The sequence below is a fragment of the Mus caroli genome, unplaced genomic scaffold (assembly GCF_978045245.1).
Source record: "Mus caroli unplaced genomic scaffold, Mus_caroli_1 scaffold_3, whole genome shotgun sequence".
Taxonomy (NCBI): domain Eukaryota; kingdom Metazoa; phylum Chordata; class Mammalia; order Rodentia; family Muridae; genus Mus; species Mus caroli.
Window position 1 is genome coordinate 85,805,659 of NW_028227258.1, and position 21,781 is coordinate 85,827,439.

Consider the following 21,781-nt stretch of genomic DNA (forward strand, 5'->3'; position numbering starts at 1 on the left):
TGAGAGAGAAACTAACTAGAAATTTCCATAAAGAAAATATACAAAAGGCATAACAGATGACTTGAGGCTCAATAACATTAATAGAAAGTGCAAATTGGAACCATAAAACAAGACCAGAGAAATGGCTCTTGAATATAGAGACAAACCAGGAAAAGTGAGTTCAGTCCCTGCTATCCATGCAAAGAGGGAAGGGGATAATTGACTCCACACTGATGTCTTCTGCCTTCCACAAAAGCTCCATGGTGCAAGCAGTGCACCATGTACACACAGTGATAACAAGGATAGACACAATACTAAAAGTGCAAGTATTATTTCCTGCATTAGGATGACTATAAAAAGCTAAATAAAAATAAAATAAAAGATAAAATGATAAATAAAAATAGAATGATTAGTCAAAGATGTAGATCAACTGGAACCTATAGACACTTGCTTGCAATGTTGAGCACAGTATCTAGCATGAATGGCTGCATACAAGTTTTTCGAAAATTATAAAATACATTATTATATCAATAACCAATCACATTTTGGGTACATACAATATTAATTGTAATCACTAACTCAAAATATATTTATATGTTCATGCACATTTCAATGTAGCCAAGTCTACTGGCTAGTTTAATGTAGCAACTTGACACAGCTAGAGTAATCAGAAAAGAAGGAGCCTCAGTTTCCACGAGACCCAACTATAAGGCATTTTCTCAATTAGCCATCCATGCAGGATGGCCCCTGGGCTCATAGTCCTACCTTCTATAAGAAAGCAAGCTTATCAAGCCATGGGTTGCAAGCCAGTAAGCAGCATCCCTCCCTGGCCTCTGCATCAACCCCTGTCCTGCCCTGTTGGAGTCCCTATCCTGACTTCCTTTGGTGATGAACAGCGATGTGGAAGTATAAGCCCAATAAACCCTCTCTGTCCCTATTTGCTTTTTGGTTGTTGGGTTTTTGTCCCAGCAATAGGAAACCTTTAACTAAGACACCAAGGTAAAGAAATTATTAAGTAGATGAAAGCGAGAAGACATACCATTATTCATCCTTCTAATAAGCAACATTGATAAACCTGAAGGTCAATCCGCTTAGGGAAATAAAGCAGTCACAACGAGAACTCTCTACATGATCCCACTTTATGAGGAAGCTACAAAAGTCAAGAGAAATATAGTGTGGAATAATGTTCTCTGTGGACTATGGGAAGAAAATGAGTTATTACCAGAGGTCTGTTATGGAAGATAAATAAGTTCTAGGAATGTGCTGTAAAATAGTGTGCCTATTGTTAACAAGACTTTGTTGTGCACTTAAAAATTTAGGAAGATTGATCTCGTATTACAATTTTTTTCTACCACAATGAAAAGGATAAAAAAGAAAGCACAATAGAAGCTTCGGCCTTCAGCCTTCTTTCTCCACTAATCCACGTGACTTTAAGAAAGGCATCCAAAATTGATAAAGTAGGACAGGGAGACGTCGTGGATGTGCTGGAACTGAAGTTTATACAATTTCAGTTGGTGTCTCCTTAAGTAAGGATGATTTAAAAAAAAAATCTGTAATGATCTCTCTGGAAGTGTGTAATGGCCATTCAATTGAGATAACTGTTACAACACACCTCAGTATTCTCATTATCAGGCCCCTCTTCTAGGGCAATCTCTGTGTGTATATGTATATATATACACAGAGAGAGAGAGACTAATTGGCTCCTGAATGTAAACATGACAGAATGCTTTATGCCTACAGGAGTTAGAAAACAATGTTTCAGGCCTTGAGCATTCTGCCACAACTTATGAAGCATCTCAAAGGAATCAGAGAAACCAATAATTCAGGCCAACGGTAGTCAATCAAATATTACTGACTAAAGTCAGGAAAGAGAATAACTGAATCCCAGTTCAGCCTATGCTGACAGGTGACAATCAGCAGAGATGATCACAAAACATATATTCAGTTGCTCAGAGGCATATATTTGACCTGATTTAAATTTTGAAAAACTATCCAGGGAATGATAGATCATGAAATCTGCATGTGAGTCCAGGATTCCAGTGTAAATTAGTATATTTGCATATTTCTTTTCCTGTACAAAGTCCAAAATGATTTTATATTTCCTTTTGAAATAGTATACATTCTAGTTAAGCTAGTTTATTTGATGGGTGGATTAAATTCCGAGCCCATAGGGTGAAAAAGTAATATTCCAAGGGAAAAAATGTCCTCACAGGCAACTGGAAAGGGTGCATAAGGGGAAAGTCCTGTTAAACAAACCAAACACATCCACAAATGAGTTCTTGTTCAATTTAACACAGGAAATAAATTGTGTTTAGTGTTGCAAAAGTTTAAGCCAGATGGATAATCATATTTAACCAGTGCACAAAACAGAAAGGATAGTATAAATTAGAATATTATAGGTCCTCTTAAATGGCCTTGTCTAGAATGATAAAGGTTCCTTGTTGGCAACAATATCTATTTTCCTCTTTCATCTCGGTTAACAGAATGCTGGGAAATGGCATGTGCCTAGCTAAATAATCACTTCCATACACCTCCATGCAATGCTTACTGGAGTTATTGTAACATATTGTCTATCTATAAAGATGTGATATTGCCAGAATGACTCTTCTAAAGCAGAGATAACCTTACACCTCTTTTGTGATGTTCAATGCAGAATCTAGACTGTTAAAGTACATTTTGGTAGTTACAGCCATTACAGTATTCACAAACCCTGATATGTCCTTAAAGATAAAAGCCAGGATCCTGGGTGCGATATAAGATTTAGCTTCAGGGCAAACATTCCAGCAGTATCTTCTTAGCACTCTCTCATGCTCAGATATCTATAACCCTTGACATAATTTAGATTGATATACAGAGCAAGATATTCAGTGAAAAAAAATGTTCAAGGAAGAGATATACACAAAATTTATGGATATAATTTGCATGTAATTTTGTCAGTTCCAGCATTTAATACCACTGAAACAATCCAGAGCATCCTTTGAAGCAAAATGACTTAATACAGTATTCAAAATAATTTGAATGTCATACCAGTAAAAAGCCACATCATGAATGCAATGCATAAGTTAAACAGCTTCAGATAAACATGAAGGCCTTTATATAAGTATTTCATACTTAAATAAAAATACATATTTATAACATATAAGTGTAAGTTTATCTGAAATTCTTTGTTTATCTAGTAACTCTTTCTATAAAGTGAAGATCATATTAATATAAATTATATCATCTTTTACTCTACATTTTATGAAAACATTTTGTTACTATATTTGATCAGCACTGTTATGCTGCATTTGGCTTCTTGTAAAGGTAGAAAATAATGGCAAATGAATTTTAATGTGAGGAAAACAATATAACTTCACTTCAATATTTAGTTTATATGAGAATAAAATATATATTAATAAATAGCAAAATAGCCATTGATAGTATATAAAAAAGATACAGACAAGACTGTGTAGGGCTGATTGTTTCTAAACTAAAATGAAAGTAAGAATTGTGGTCTCTGAGAGATTGCTGATAGTGATTTTTTTAGTTTTAGCCCCTACAGTGTCCACGTAGTGAATGTTCAGTCCTTAATTATGCCATGTCTGTCTTCCAATTCATCATCTGCCCATGTATTTCCTGAAGATGTACCTGTTTCTATGTCAGCCTCCTTCTATTTACTCAATTTACCAGGCCTAGATAACTTGAAAACCAAACAAACTGAGTAGCTTTTTCAGAAGTTTGGTCAGAAATTGGAATAAGGATGCAGACAGATCTATTTAGCTCAATGAAAGCAATGACATCCTTTTCCATGCAATAAGATGTTGGTAAGCAAATATGACAGCAAGCTTCCTAAGGAACAGTAACTTTTCTGTGTGTATTGCTGCTGCTAAATAGTTGAACATAGTGTTTCCTGAGAAATCTCAAACTTCCTTAGTACTATATGTAACTTAACAGCAAATGCCTATTGTCTTAGGCAAAGTTGAGGACATCTACATTCTTTGAAATATGTATAAAAGGAAGAAAAGAAAGATGAACAAGAAAATTAAGAGGGAAATAGGATATAAGACACAGCAACAAATCACCCATAGTTTATTCTAAATACAACATTTAAAGTGTTTTTTAACTAAGTATTTGTGAAATAGTATCTAACTTTATAGTTCTGGATGTCTTAAAGCTTAGCAGTAAACCAGGTTGACCTTGAACTGCTAAGAAGGAGCCTGGGTTCCTTCTGGGAGAAGAGGTGTTTGGGATAGGTGAAAACAAACAATTTGAAAGTCAAATCAAGGGTGTAAACTGGTGGCCTGTGTTTTGCTGATATTGCTTTACAGACTATGCTTCTCTCTCTCTCTCTCTCTCTCTCTCTCTCTCTCTCTCTCTCTCTCTCTCTCTCTCTCTCTCTCTCTCTCTTTGCCTCTCTATGTGTGTCTGTCTCTGTCTCTCTCTTTGTCTCTGTGTGTGTGTGTTCTGCTCTGCTCTAGACAGCATTTTCTTGCTATTCTAAAAACTCTTATGGTTGAAAGAGCTGACTTTCTGCTACAGACAGATTCTGAAAGATCTCTGGATAGCTCATGGGTGTTCTGAAAACAGTCAGAAAACCTGCAATAAAAAATTCTTGGATTTTCTGATCAGCTCAGAATGCCTGTTAGAAAAATTCTCAAAGAGCTGTTTTCGATTTCCAGAGGTCTTCAGGCAGCTCTGCTCCTGCTACTGAAAATTCTAAAGAATTCTTTTGCATCCTTCTAGCTCATCTGCAGAACTAAAGCACAGTTTTTATCTATGTATCAATTCAGTTATTTATTACAGGTTCTCTTTTGAGTATCATATAAATTTGTGTGTGCTTGCACACACACACACACACACACACACACACACACACACACACACACCAAAAAACAAAACAAAAGAACCCAAAACCCAAAACTCTGATTCTTGATTCTTGGAGACAAAAAGCACCCATTTTCTTTTAACATTGCAAAAGAATTGAGAGATCTGCCTGGCTCTGTTTACCACATAGCATAAGGTAGTATGTGGGACCACTTCCTGAAATTGCCATTTCTATCATAACCGGGCCTAACCTTGCTCTGGCTCACGCCAACCCTGAATTCTGGACTCTGTCTGCCTTTGTAATCCACAACCATTAAAAACCAAACCAAACCAAACTAAACCAACTACAACTAAAACAACTTAGATTTAGCTGAGTGGACTCTCTCTGCTGAGATCACTTCTCCCTCCCTAGTAATGTTCTGACAAGTTGGCTCACATCACAGCTGCTTTTGTTCCTTTAGATTCTTGAAATCTCTTATACAATTCAGGTTGCATCCTTATATTTTTGCATAGTTGAGAAATTATATATTTTCAAGCTCATGTTTTTAGAGTTCTTTCCCACAGCCTTAGGGGCTGTCCTGAAGGTCTTGGCATTTACCATTTGCTGAGGCATTAGTCACACCTTCACCTCCTGAGCTCATGCTGTCTGTAATTATCATGGAGTTATTAACATTAACAGGGAGGACATTCTTCAGCACAATGTGAAAATATGTAAGCTCTTATACAAACAGGCTTTACACCAGAGCAGCCACTGACACTTGTGAAGGCCCATACCTGCTGGTCATAAATCAAAGGTAGGAACCATGTCCTTCCTGTCCTTCTGTCCCCAACAAGGCCATGCCAGACTTGGCTTTGAACACATCAAATCTACCTACTTCTATCTTCCAAAGTTCTGGGATTAAAACATGTAATAATACACACATCTCCATAGCCCACCTTTATAATGAGTCCTGTAGTTCTGTGCTGTGCTTTTAGTCACATGGTGAAAAAGGAGAGTTAAGTTCAAGAGGTCACAGAACCTAGGAAGAATCTCCTACTCTATTGATAAATAAACATAATATCCAGCTACCTTCTAATTACATATCCTCATACCCATTGCAGAGTGCTCCTCTCAATTTTGGTTATCAAAACTTCTTTTTTGGCAACACTGGTTTAAAAAATGTAGACCAATGACAGGTCAAACTGCAGAGAATAAGCTGACTATAGAGTTGGGAATATATATTGCACTCATTCACCCTAAGGTTCAGGTAATAATTTTAGAAGTGGATGTCCACAAAAGCCAGGGACATGGAAAACTGCTTGGAAATAATCACATCTACATATGACAAAATGGTATACCCATGGACTCTCAATGGCTGTGGCTGCCTGAACAAGACCTGAAAATAACCCAAACATATGGATAGGGCAAGGACTCAGAATAATCCAGCCATCATTGAGAAGCTACAGGCTTTCAAGGATTGCTGAAAGGAAAAAGAGTCTGTGGGATTTTAGGGATATAGCACCTCATAGACTGCTGTTTTCTGATGATCAGCTGAAGACTCATGTGCCTGTAGGCAGCACTAAGTCCTTCAGGATAAGTGTGTGTGTGTGTGTGTGTGTGTGTGTGTGTAGAACAATAAACAAGGACATGAAACTGGATAGCAGATGTCGGGGTCGCTAGTGTTTGTAGAGAAGAATTGAGGGGTACATAAGATTAAGATGCCTTAATATATATGAAATTATCAAAAGCAAAAATAAATAAAATAAAATAAACATTCTAAAATGAAAAAAGGATAAAGATCAACAATTTGAAATAAGGTTGCATCTCAGTTCCATACAATCCCCTATTGCAAATTCATTTCATCAGAAACATGCAAACACAATTTCTTTGTAGAATGTATACCCTAAGTATCAACACACTATCATTAAAGCCTTTCTCTCTTAAGAATTAATATATTGGGGGAGGGAAAAAAGAATTAATATATTATGTTAGAAATACCAAAGGTTCCAGGACCCAGCCGAGAGTATTCTGCACAGGCTCCAGACATCCAGCCACTTTCCCAGTCAGAGGAAAGGAGTCTGCTCCGCACTGGAGTGCTTTGCCTGAGCATCTGCAGCAGACATCTTGGTTCCGGGACCTTGCCAAGTGGATTCTGCACAGGTGAGAGTGTAGAATACAGGAGCTAACAGCTTCTGGGAGAGGCCAAAGCAACTCAGCTTCGGGACAGGTCCGTTTTTGGGCCTTTGTCTTTGGACAGGAGGGAGGTCCTAAGGCCAGATATCTGTGCACCTTTCCTGTAAGAGGAGAGCTTGCCTGCAGAGAGTGCTCTGACCACTGAAACTCAGAGGAGAGAGCTAGTCTCCCAACTCTACTGATAGAGGCTAACAAAATCACCTGAGGAACAAGCTCTAACCAGAGACAACTATAACAACTAGCTCCAGAGATTACCAGATCGTGAAAGGCAAATGTAAGAATCCTACTAACAGAAATCAAGACCACTCACCATCATCAGAATGCAGCACTCCCACCCCACCTAGTCCTGGGCACCCCAACACAACTAAAAAGCAAGGCCCTGATTTAAAAGCATATCTCATGATGATGGTAGAGGACATCAAGAAGGATTTTAATAACTCAAGTCCTTAAAGAAAAACAGGAAAACACAACCAAACAGGTAGAAGTCCTTAAAGAAAAACAGGAAAACATATCTAAACAGGTGATGGAAATGAACAAAACCATACTAAAACTAAAAAGGGAAGTAGACACAATAAAGAAAACCCAAAGTTAGGCAACGCTGGAGATAGAAACCCTAGGAAAGAAATCTGGAACCATAGATGTGAGTATCAGCTACAGAATACAAGAGATGGAAGAGAAAATCTCAGGTGCAGAAGATTCCATAGAGAACATCGGCACAACAATCAAAGAAAATACAAAAAACAAAAGGACCCTAAATCAAAACATCCAGGAAGTACAGGACACAATGAGAAGACCAAACCTACTGATAATAGGAGTTGATGAGAATGAAGATTTTCAACTTAAAGGGCCAGCAAATATCTTCAACAAAATTATAGAAGAAAACTTCCCAAACCTAAAGAAAGAGATGCCCATGAACATACAAGAAGCCTACAAAACTCCAAATAGACTGGACCAGAAAAGAAATTCCTCCCGACACATAATAATCAGAACAACAAATGCACTAAATAAAGACAGAATATTAAAAGCAGTAAGGGAGAAAGGTCAAGTAACATATAAAGGCAGCCTATCAGAATTACACCAGACTATTCACCAGAGACTATGAAAGCCAAAAGAGCCTGGACAGATATTATAGAGACACGAAGAGAACACAAATGCCAGCCCAGGCTACTATACCCAGCCAAACTCTCAATTACCATAGATGGAGAAACCAAAATATTCCAAGAAAAAACCAAATTCACACAATATCTTTCCACGAATCCAGCCCTTCAAAGGATAATAACAGAAAAAAACCAATACAAGGACGGAAATTATGCCCTAGAAAAAGCAAGAAAGTAATCCCGCAACAAACCAAAAAGAAGACAGCCACAAGAACAGAATGCCAACTCTAACAACAAAAATAAAAGGAAGCAACAATTACTTTTCCTTAATATCTCTTAATATCAATAGACTCAATTCCCCAATAAAAAGACATAGACTAACAAACTGGCTACACAAACAGGACCCAACATTCTGCTGCTTACAGGAAACCCATCTCAGGGAAAAAGACAGACACTACCTCAGAGTGAAAGGCTGGAAAACAATTTTCCAAGCAAATGGTCTGAAGAAACAAGCTGGAGTAGCCATTCTGATATCGAATAAAATCGACTTCCAACCCAAAGTTATCAAAAAAGACAAGGAGGGACACTTCATACTCATCAAAGGTAAAATCCTCCAAGAGGAACTCTCAATTCTGAATATCTATGCTAGAAATGCAAGGACAGCCACATTCGTTAAAGACACTTTAGTAAAGCTCAAAGCACACATTGCACCTCACACAATAATAGTGGGAGACTTCAACATACCACTGTCATTAATGGACATATTGTGGAAACAGAAACTAAACAGGGACACAGTGAAACTAACAGAAGTGATGAAACAAATGGACTTAACAGATATCTACAGAATATTTTATCCTAAAACAAAAGCATATACCTTCTTCTCAATACCTCATGGAACTTTCTCCAAAATTGACCATATAATTGGTCACAAAATAGGCCTCAACAGATACAAAAATATTGAAATTGTCCCATGCATCCTATCAGACCACCATGGACTAAGGCTGACCTTCAATAGCAACATAAATAATGGAAAGCCAACATTCACGTGGAAACTGAACAACACTCTTCTCAATGATACCTTGGTCAAGGAAGGAATAAAGAAAGAAATTAAAGACTTTTTAGAGTTTAATGAAAATGTAGCCACAACCTACCCAAACCTATGGGACACAATGAAAGTATTTCTAAGAGGGAAACTCATAGCTCTGAGTGCCTCAAAAAAGAAACTGGAGAGAGCACACACTAGAAGTTTGACAACACATCTAAAAGCTCTAGAAACAAAGGAAGAAAATTCAGCCAAGAGGAGTAGATGGCAGGAAATAATCAAACTCAGGGGTGAAATCAACCAAGTAGAAACAAGAAGAACTATTCAAAAAATTAACCAAATGAGGAGTTGGTTCTTTGAGAAAATCAACAAGATAGATAAACCCTTAGCTAGACTCACTAGAGGGCACAGGGACAACATCCTAATAAACAAAATCAGAAATTAAAAGGGAGACATAACAACAGATCCTGAAGAAATCCAAAACACCATCAGATCCTTCTACAAAAGGCTATACTAAACAAAACTGGAAAAACCTGGAAAAAATGGACAAATTTCTAGACACATACCAGGTACCAAAGTTAAATCAGGATCAAGTTAACGATCTAAACAGTCCCATATCTCCTAAAGAAATAGAAGCAGTCATTAATAGTCTCCCAGCCAAAAAAAGCCCAGGACCAGATGGGTTTAGTGCAGAGTTCTGCCAGACCTTCAAAGAAGATCTAATTCAAGTTCTGCACAAACTATTCCACAATATAGAAGTAGAAGGAACTCTACCCAACTCATTCTATGAAGCCACAATTACTCTGATACCTAAACCACAGAAAGATCCAACAAAGATAGAGAACTTCAAACCAGTTTCCCTTATGAATATAGATGCAAAAATCCTCAATAAAATTATTGCTAACAGAATCCAAGAACACATTAAAGCAATCATTCATCCTGACCAAGTAGGTTTTATTCCAGTGATGCAGGGATGGTTTAATGTATGGAAATCCATCAACATAATCCATTATATAAACAAATTCAAAGACAAAAACCACATCATCATCTCGATAGATGCAGAAAAAGCATTAGACAAGATCCAACACCCATTCATGATAAAAGTCTTGGAAAGATCAGGAATTCAAGGCCCATCTCTAACCATGATAAAAGCAATCTACAGCAAACCAGTGGCCAACATCAAAGTAAATGGTGAGAAGCTTGAAGCAATCCCACTACAATCAGGGACTAGATACTAGTCCACTAGTCCACTCTCCTCATACCTATTCAACATTGTACTTGAAGTCCTAGCCAGGGCAATTAGACAACAAGGAGATCAAGGGGATACAAATTGGAAAAGATGAAGTCAAAATATCACTTTTTGCAGATGATATGATAGTATATATAAGTGACCCTAAACATTGCACCAGAGAACTCCTAAACCTGATAAACAGCGTCAGTGAAGTAGCTGGATATAAAATTAACTCAAACAAGACAATGGCCTTTCTCTACACAAAGAATAAACAGGCTGAGAAAGAAATTAGGGAAACAACACCCTTCTCAATAGTCACAAATAATATAAAATATCTTGGCATGACTCTAACCAAGGAAGTGAAAGATCTGTATAATAAAAACTTCAAGTCTCTGAAGAAAGAAATTAAAAAAGATCTCAGAAGATGGAAAGATCTCCCATGCTCATGGATTGGCAGAATCATCATGGTAAAAATGGCGATCTTGCCAAAAGCAATCTACAGATTCAATGCAATCCCCATCAAAATTCCAACTCAATTCTTCAACGAATTAGAGAGAGCATTCTGCAAATTCATCTGGAATATCAGAAAACCTAGGATAGCAAAAACTCTTCTCAAGGATAAAAGAACCGCTGGTGGAATCACCTTGCCTGACCTAAAGCTTTACTACAGAGCAATTGTGATAAAAACTGCATGGTACTGATATAGTGACAGACAAGTAGATCAATGGAATAGAATTGAAGACCCAGAAATGAACCCACACACCTATGGTCACTTAATCTTCAACAAGGGAGCTAAAACCATCCAATGGAAGAAAGACAGCATTTTCAACAAATGGTGCTGGCACAACTGGTTGTTAGGATGTAGAAGAATACGAATCAATCCATTCCTATTTTCTTGTACTAAGGTCAAATCTAAGTGGATCAAGGAACTTCACATAAAACAGAGACACTGAAACTTATAGAGGAGAAAGTTGGGAAAAGCCTTGAAGATATGGGCACAGGGGAAAAAATCCTGAATAGAACAGCAATGGCTTACGCTGCAAGATCGAGAATTGACAAATGGGACCTCATGAATCTGCAAAGATTCTGCAAGGCAAAAGACACCGTCAATAAAACAAAAAGACCACCAACAGATTGGGAAAGGATCTTTACCTATCCTAAATCAGATAGGGGACTAATATCCAATATATACAAAGAACTCAAGAAGGTGGACTCCAGAAAATCAAATAACCCCATTAAAAAATGGGGCTCAGAACTGAACAAATAATTCTCACCTGAGGAATACGGAATGGCAGAGAAGCACCTGAAAAAATGTTCAACATCCTTATTCATCAGGGAAATGCAAATCAAAACAACCCTGAGATTCCACCTCACACCAGTCAGAATGGCTAATATCAAAAATTCAGGTGACAACAGATGCTGGCAAGAATGTGGAGATAGAGGAACACTCCTCCATTGTTGCTGGGATTGCAAGCTTGTACACCACTCTGGAAATCAGTCTGGTGGTTCCTTAGAAAATTGGTCATAGTACTACCGGAGGATCCTGCAATACCTCTCCTGGGCATATATCCAGAAGATGTCCCAACCGGTAAGACAGACACATGCTCCACTATGTTCATAGCAGCCTTATTTATAATAGCCAGAACCTGGAAAGAACCCAGATGCCCCTCAACAGAGGAATGGATACAGAAATTATGGTACATTTACACAATGGAGTACTACTCAGCTATTAAAAGGAATGAATTTATGACATTCCTAGGCAAATGGATGGACCTGGAGGGCATCATCTTGAGTGAGGTTACACAATCACAAAGGAACTCACACAATATGTACTCACTGATAAGTGGATATTAGCCCAGAAACTTAGGATACCCAAGATATAAGATACAATTTGCTAAACGCATGAAACTCAAGAAGAATGAAGACCAAAGTGTGGACACTGTGCACCTTCTTACAATTGGGAACAAAACACCTATGGAAGGAGTTACAGAGACAAATTTGGAGCTGTGACGAAAGGATGGACCATCTAGAGACTGCCATATCCAGGGATCCACCCTATAATCAGCTTCCAAACCCTGACACCATTGCATACACTAGCAAGATTTTGCTGAAAGGACCCAGATATAGCTGTCTCTTGTGAGACTATGCTGGGGCCTAGCAAACACAGAAGTGGATGCTCATAGTCAGCTATTGGATGGATCACAGGGTTCCCAATGTAGGAGTTAGAGAATGTACCCAAGGAGCTAAAGGGATCTGCAACCCTATAGGTGGCACAACATTATGAGTTAACCAGTACCCCGGAGCTCTTGACTCTAGCTGCATATGTATCAAAAGATGGCCTAGTCGGCCATCACTGGAAAGAGAGGCCCATTGGACACACAAACTTTATATGCCCCAGTACAGGGGAACGCCAGGGCCAACAAAAGGGGAATGGTGGGTAGGGAAGTGGGGAGGAGTGAATGGGGGACTTTTTGGATAGCATTGGAAATGTAATTGAGGAAAATACTTTAAAAAATAAAATAAAATATCTAATCTTCCAAAAAAAAAAGAAATACCAAAGGTATATATATATATATATATATATATATATATATATATATATATATATACCTTCCATCACACTGGTCCTTATTGTCATACAGCCTGGGAATGAATTCAGAGAGTAATCCTCAGAGAGTAATCCCTAGGTATGTTCTATAAATTAGCAAAATATATTACTAAGTTTATACACACATTAAATACTCAAGGAATATGTATTTTATAAAACATAATTCATATTTTAGGTAACTAAATTTACATACACACAGGCATGGATATACACACACACACACACACACATCATATACTCATGTACATTATCACACTTCTTATGTGTGGGAATCTTAAATTATTATTCTTGAACTCTGAACATGCACAATTTCAACTATGCAAATTGGAGCTTAAATGACTGTGTTTGCTGAAATAATTATTAACTTTGAATTTACTAGGGAGACAATTTATATTTTAAAACTAAAGATATATTTATAAAATGCTGTGTGATCTATTCTCTCACTAATTCACTACTACATAATCTTACTTCATCAATATAAGTGATTTGCATAATTATAGCTGCTTTGTTGGGCACCTATCCACTAGTAGAATAAATATACTGTCATTTAAGAACTCTCTTCTACTTTGTATCTAGTATTTATAAAGTTCCCCAAATACCACAAAGCCTGAAGTAAACCATGTAAGATGCATACACTGGGCAGCATCTTAGTTTCACGTACTCACATTGATGTCTTCCAAATCTAAATTATTTAGAACAATGTTGTTCCTCTTCCATATGATAGGGGGTCTCAGCGTTCCCACAATGGCACAGCTCAGAACAGCACTCTGTCCCACAGTGGCTGCAGTAATGCTTACTCTCTGATCTTCAGGCAGACTCAACTGGATCACCTCTGCAATGATAAAGTATCAGTCTATTATTAGTGAGTAGGTAATTTTCCAGCATTAATTAGGATGAAGGTTTTGAATAGCAGTGATTTTGGCTTTTAATTTGACTAACAGAGAAAAAAATGAAATGAAGAAAAGAGAAAATTGTTTCAAATTAAAGGTCAAAATGACATTTCAATTTAGTTGATTGACAAGTATCCGTATGAGGAAATGAGCTACTGAACATGAAATGAGTATCAGAAGGAGAGTTAAAATTAAGCCTGGCAGATTGCACCTGAAAAAGAGATGAATTATTTAACTACCAATTCGACACATACTGTGTCATCAGCACTGAAATAAAAATGATGCTGTTTATTGTTTATTGTCTGATGGATTTACACTATACAAGAGGTGAGACCATTGTTGGACAGCTTCAGAGGACAGTTGCAGAACTGAATGGGTAAGCTGCATCACTAAGCCGGAACATATAAATTGATTCTAAAAGTAGATTTATTTGGGGGAGAGTTTGTAAGAGTAGAAAAAAAAGAAAACACCCCAAATTTCACCAACCACATTCCAATGAAGTGGCATTGTATCTCTTGCCTGAGTGCTGATACAATACAGTCATTTTCTGGTCTTTGAATTTTATATGTGAACATTTATCTAATATTTACATTTCTGTCAATGATTATACAACGCCATGAGCACATTTTTGGAAATCTGACTGTGGTTTTTCTCTTTTCTGTCAATCCCCACCAGATGAGAATTAACAGCTGACAGTGTCTCCCATTTCTAAACCCATGTGGATCTGCCCTGTCATTCCTGCCTAGTGTTCAGACTTTTATTCTGACTCATTGCTGTTTTAATTTGACAACAGTTCAACTTACTTAGCCTGAGCCAGGTTAAAAATATCAATTGTCAACTTGGGTTTAGATACTTCTTATGGAAACTGAACGACTCCCAATATGTCTTCTAATTTGAACCTGGGTAGAAACTGTAATTTCTCCCCAGATACCTCTTATCTGTTCTCACCAGTCAAGGTTCACTTTATTTTTCTTATTTCTGTTCTTGTAACTTTATCTGTCTTGAAGAGAAATACAAGTGACTTTTATATCATTTAACCATTCAAGAAAAGGATGTTTGGAGTTTGGTACCATCATCAGTTTCAATACTGTTAATGGCATGATTTCACATTGGAAGAATAGGGTAGACATGACATCTACATCGTCCTTATGCCCATGGGAAGTGCTTATGTTAAATGATTTGTGTGACATTTAGCACAGACCCACTCATGAATAACTTGGGAAGTCAGAAATAGACAAACTCCTATTTTATTGTACACTATCTTGTCTCCAAGGCAAGTAGAATTGTTATTTAGGTTCTACTATTTTCTATTATTCAAGAAGTGGGCTGAATAGTCTTTAAATTGAAAGCATTTATTACAGAGATTCAATCCAATATATTCTTTAAAATTATATCAGAAACCCTGAAAAATAGATAACAATTACCTTGCTGAGTCATTTTTATAGTAACTTTATTTTTTCTCAATAAGATTTACTGATATTTGCACTTTTCTGATGCTTCTTGAATAATAGGAGCATGAGAATACTTTCCATAACTTTTCTTTAATATAAGTCCTGCCAAATGTGTACATATGGATATTTATTATTTATGTACACACACACATATATATATACATTTGCATATGTATATATGCAAACACACTGATATGCATATAGACAAATGGTGAAATTTACACATATATGTAAATAGGCACAACTAATGGTTATTATACTGATGATGAATATAAATAGTTTGAAAATTTTAGATAATTGTGTTCATAGTTAAAAATAAAAGCAGAATATTATAAACATAAAACATAGATATTATAATAACTACTACTAATTATGTCTATATTTCTGAATTACAGCATCTACGCTCTTTTAATAACTTAAGAGATAATAGAAACTCCAATCTTAATAGCAGAATATTAATGTTAGCTATGTTGATCCTTAAGTATAATTGTTACTAGCTTATAATGTAGACATCTTCAAAAACTTTCTCCTAAATTTGGTATGTCATTTGAAGTAGTTGTGTTTTTTATAGTGATGTATTACATTGTTAATTACCTAACATAATCATCTACATAAATATTGACAATGGGTTGGCCTTCTAAATTGTTTTTTTAAAGTGAACACATAATTAGAATAAAGAATTACTACTCAGGCAATATTTATATGTACAGAAAACATTTTCTCTAAACAATATTTTAATTTATTTTAAAAATATGTGATATAATTATTAACTATTAAAATTTTGGAAAAGAATTTAGAATTGTGATTATTCTTATGTATATTACAGAGAATTTTATCCACAAAATGTATAATTTTTCTTGAAACTAAAGAAATTCAGATCAGCAGAGTCTTTCCTTAAATAAACTGAGCAGAAAGCCTTTCATGTATATGGCCATCATGTCTATCTTTAGTCTTAATATAATTTATCTTCCAATATTAAAAGTTAAATAACTTTATTCTTAACTTGCAGTAAGAATATTTTAGTGGTGAAGTATTTATGCAAATATACACATTGTATAAATTAGCAAATGCTATTATAGTATGTATGTATGCAGCTACGATTTAATTTAAAATTTAGCAGGATAAGGGGTGAGTTTCCATTTGTGTGTGTGTGTGTGTGTGTGTGTGTGCTTGTAATTGTAAGTTTATGAACAAAGATTAATAGGGAAACATTTAAAACAATATTTTATGGTTTTTTTCCTTGAATATATACAATAGCGTTTTTAAAATAGCATTCTATACAATCAGCTACTTGTGTTCAGCCCACAGCATGTAGTAATAACAGCAATCATTTTAGTTCTCTTCACTACAACTGTACTCTAGTGATAAATATCTTAATAAAATGAGATTTAAGAAAAGTCATATGTAACATGATGCCAAGTGTTCTCTTGTGTGTTATAGCTCTATGAATGCCATGCTTGGAGAACTGTGGTAGGAGAATCAGAAGTTGAATTCCTACTTGAGCTATACAATGAGTGTCTGGTATAAACAACAACAAACCTACATAATATTCTGCCAAAGAAACCTGTGGGGAGTATACATAAAATGTTTTGAAAAAGTTCTGCATTTATCTGTTTCTTGATTGTCAAATATTCCTGGATGCTTTCTCTAACATCCAAGGGAAGAAGTCAAGTTCTAATGATTCTATCTCTGGCCTCATGATTTTAAGATTTTGAAGATATGCCATTTCCACTGTAGCTCTTTTTTTTTTAAACCCCTGTCTGATAATTTAGCAAAACAAAATCATGTCAATTACTACCTTATTGTGGGTTACTATCTATTTTTTTCCTTTATCTTTGGGGTTAAGGAAGATACTTGCTTGGTGTACAATCAAGAACTTGTGTTGTAACTTCAACACCCAGTGAAAAGCTGGGTATGGGTGACATGTGCTTGTAACTCCAGAACTAATAGGCATAATATTATTGTGCACTGTGTACAGGTTATCCTTGAATTATTCAAATACTGACTTTTATGTCCCCATATCTGTTTGCAATATGGACATGGTTTTTTAATGCTTATTCTAAATCTTTCCTACCTGAATGTTGTGTAAACATTGCTCTCCATTTATTCTCTGATTTGTCAGAAAAGATAATCTGACAATTACTGAGCAGTGGAGAGAACAGGGCTGGACTTCTGATCCCAGCCAGGGGAGGTAGGCAGGAAAAAAGAAAGGATTCACCTGGAGGAAGTGGTTCAGAAGCCACCACAGAAACACACCTAGTGCAGAGAGAACCAAGTTAATACTAAAATGCAAGTATCCTGGGGAGTTGGTCTGGGAGGTAGCCAGACGAGTTTAGAGGAATAAAATAGATTAATAATTGTTCAACTATAGTGCTGTGAAGCTCAAGTAAATAATTCTTATAGGCTCTGTCTCGTTTATTTGGGAGTTAGATGGAATAGAAAAAAGTTGTCACTTTTAAAATTACAATAACACTAGTTAGACAGCTTAAACTAATCAACAGTCTCCAGATTCCAGAGACAAAAATTATAAGAATGTTTCATGAGGTATAACACTTGAGATTTGAGATTGTCCTCTGTGCATACAATGTGTGTGTAACACACACACACACACACACACACACACACACACACACACATACATTTTCTTTGATTTTTACCTCATTTTATTAAAAATAGGTTCGTATCTCATACAGTATGTCCTGTATGACAGTCTCCCCTCCCTCTACTCCTTCCAATAACTACAAACCTGCCATCCCATCTGGATTCACTCCTTCTCTGTCTCTCATTAGAAAAGAACAGGCCTCTAAATGATAAGAACAAAATATGATGAAGTAACATATAATATGATAAGACAAAAGTCAACAAAATGAAGTTGGACGAGAAAAGCTTCCAGAAAGAAAACTCTGAAGCAAAGGCACAGAAATCAGAGATCTGCTCACTCTCACACTCAGGAGTACAATAGAAGCACAAAACTGAAAGCTATAATATATATATATATATATATATATATATATATATATATATATATATGCAGATGACCTAGTGCAGACCCATGTTGGCCCTTTGGCTGCTTCAGTATCTGACAAACATGTTTTAAAAATAAATAAATGGAAAAGTAAACAGCAGGAATCTAACTCCAGAAGTAAAATTCCAAATGATAACTCCACTGATATCTGCAATATTTGTGACATATTCATTCTAATAGACTAAGTAGACATTTGTGTAAAAATGTAAGAATAGAAAGAGAATAAGATAAGAACTTGTGAATTGGGGTGTAGCTAAAATGAGAATGATATTAGTTTGACTTAATTATATTTAATAAATAAGAACTGGAGACTAAGACTATCTTAAATTAACTATGTATCTACTATGCAGAAGCTAAATATAGATTCTGCTACATACCTAACAAATGTATGAAGTGTTTTCAGCGTGTTAATAATCTGGATGAACATATAACACATATTATTACAACAAAGTATAAAAGAAATTGAATCAATGGTATATCTAATAACATGTACTTCTCCCTCCTTTATTTAAGCAAGATACCACTTAATTAGAGACAAATTCTAATAACATACTAAGAAACAAATAAAAATATAATTAAATATCCTAGGTATAATCAGATGATAATTCTCATAATGAGAAAGCAATGATGACTCAATGTCCTAGTTTTAAATAACTGCACAATTTAAATGATATTTTCATGAAGGAATGAAGTGGTAATAAAGTAAATGCCAGTCTGGCTTAGTTAGGTCAAGATATACACTAATTTATTAAGTAAAGTGTATAAAATTATACACTGAATGTATATAAAAATAATATATTTTTATTATAGGTTGCGTTATAAAACAAAAATTAAAGCAAAAGACTAAGCCTAAGCTAATTTTCCTTTGGCTAAAAGAGCCTATATCATGTGGCTTTCTGCAACTGCATAGATGTAATGATTCAGCCATAGTAAACAAGAAAGTGTATGCATACCTGAATGGTTTTGTGCCTACATAGGCTCGAGTCTGTATGTGATTTCCCCCCTGAGGCTGAAGTTATAGGCCATTATCATCTACCTGATGCTCATAACCAAACTTCAGTCATCTACAAGAGCAGAACATTCTTTTCTTTTTTCTTTTCTTTTCTTTTCTTTTCTTTTCTTTTCTTTTCTTTTCTTTTCTTTTCTTTTCTTTTCTTTTCTTTTCTTTTCTTTTCTTTTCTTTTCTTTTCCTCTTTCTTTCTTTTCTTTCTCTTTCTTTCTTTCTTTCTTTCTTTCTTTCTTTCTTTCTTTCTTTCTTTCTTTCTTTCTTTCTTTCTTTCTTTCTTTCTTTTTTCAAAACAGGGTTTCTCTGTGTAGCCCTGGCTGATCTGAACTCACGATGTAGACCAGGGTGGCCTCAAACTCATCAATCATCCTGTCTCTGCCTCCCATTGTGCTGAGATTAGAGGCTTGTAATACCCCTGCCAGGCCAGAACATACTCTTAACTTCCCAGCCACTGTTCCAGCACAATTTAGCTTAAAGACACGCTTATCCTGTCTGTATTCTACCAGAGGAGGGTTGTTTCTCACAGAAGGGACTGTACCTGGGGCCAATTTTTTTAAATTGACATCTATGTAGCAAAATGCAAAATTCGTAAATAGGAAATGTGATAATAAAATATTTCATAACATTAAATTTATAAAGATACACATTGAGTATAGATGAGGCTAATGAAAATGAGCTTATGCCAAACTGTGAAAATAAAACAACAAAACTAATACAGTAAATGATACAAAGACAATATTTGAAATTGAGTTTCTTGTAAATGTTGAAAATAACAATAAGTAGATTGAAGATGCTGCATAGATCTCAAGCAAAGATAATAGAAACTAAATGAAATCATGTACATAAAGGTAACAATGAAATTAAAGAAAATAAAATAAAAATTTTAAAATTCTACAAAGGTATAAATTGCCTACTTAGTAGTAAGACGAACTTGGCAACATCTCATCTGCAACAGTTAAAACAAGACAAAGGCATAATTCCTGTACAGTTGTGATACAAAATAAATGTTAGCTCAGAATGTTTATATACAACTAAACTAAGAACAAAATGAGTACTATCTCTAGAAGAAGAAAGTGGGAATGAAGGTAAGATTGAAGGAAGGGAGGAAAGAAGGAAGGAAGGAAGGAAGGAAGGAAGGAAGGAAGGAAGGAAGGAAGGAAGGAAGGAAGGAAGGAAGGAAGAGAGGGAGGGAGGGAGGGAAGAAGGAAAGAAAGAAGGAAGGAAGCTTTGTGATTCTTTGAGAATGGTGCTTAACTGATATAGGAGGTCACTGGGTACAGATCTTCAAAAGCTATATTTGTCAATCATTTCTTTCTCTAGTTCAGTCTATAGGACATGATAATTTACCTAAAAGTTGCATAGACACAGACCCTTTTGCTCCTATTGTTATTTTTCCATACAATGAGAGACTGATTTGAAATGTTGAGCCAAAATAGATCCTTAAGGACAATTCCTTCCTTAAGTTGCTTCTGTCAGGCATTTTGTCAGACAAGGAGAATAGTTACAAAGGATGCTTTACAATTTTTATTATTATCTAGAGGGAATTTATTCTTATTCTAGAATTCTATGCACCCAGCACTATAATGACATTCAGTTTAGCAGATCATAAATAGTTACACAGATTGACAATGGTTTTGAACAATCTAGCATCCACTTGATAAAGCTTTTCTGTCAGGAGAAAGCATGAAGTTTAAGAGTGTGATCCTGTGTTTCTTCATTCCTAAAACTTGTCTAAGGGAATCCCAAATTCCTGTGTTGAAGACAATCAATTGATGCATTGTGTTTAAATCATTCCTTTTTAAAATTATGTACAGGCAGAGGTGTAAATTACACTCTTTTTCTTTTATGTGGGAAGATAGAATTTTGCCATATTATGTTATACAAAACATTTTATATTAATTAAAGGAATTCTGCTAAGAGGTTGCCATTTACCAAGTGGATCCCTTTACTACTAACCAGCCGGAGGTGAGATCCAAGCATTGGCTGTCATAGGAAGCCTTCCAGAGTATGTCATTTTAAAAGTTTACAGCAAATAGATGTGAAGGTCCTGGGAACAGAGAGCAGTCTACTCATTTTTGGCCACTCTTTACAGCATCCAAAGATGGGCCTCAGCTATGCAAATGCAGAAATAAATTTAACACTTCATCCAGAATTAATTAGGTTATTGTGGGTTGACTGAACTAATTAAAATGCCAAGTTTATGCTGGAACATCACATCCTTTATTGACTGTGGGAAAGTATCAGGATTAGTCACAAGCATCAGAGGTGAGTCTAGGAATCTTCCTTGCAGTGCATGGGTCAAGAGCTTCTGAGGATTGATAAAGGGAATGGACTGATACCCAGCAGAGAGTCAATCCACTAATGATCTGTTCTTTCAACTCTAGGTCTTGGCTGACTCAGATCTTGCTTTATCACTTTCAAGGGTAGCTGTAAAGGGTGTATATGTTACAATGTCTTGGTTTTCCCCAGCTTTATT

General features: G+C 35.8%; 1 protein-coding gene across 5 annotated transcripts in view; it reads right to left on the reverse strand.

The window, feature by feature from the left end:
* Fstl5 (follistatin like 5) overlaps positions 1 to 21,781 on the reverse strand; it is a 624,701-nt gene that overhangs the window by 219,193 nt on the left and 383,727 nt on the right. For all 5 annotated transcript variants that reach the window (XM_029475620.2, XM_021158305.2, XM_085835827.1 and 2 more), the window contains exon 7: positions 13,599 to 13,765. In XM_029475620.2, the coding sequence (XP_029331480.1) occupies positions 13,599 to 13,765 (167 nt within the window). The remainder of the gene's footprint in view (positions 1 to 13,598; positions 13,766 to 21,781) is intronic.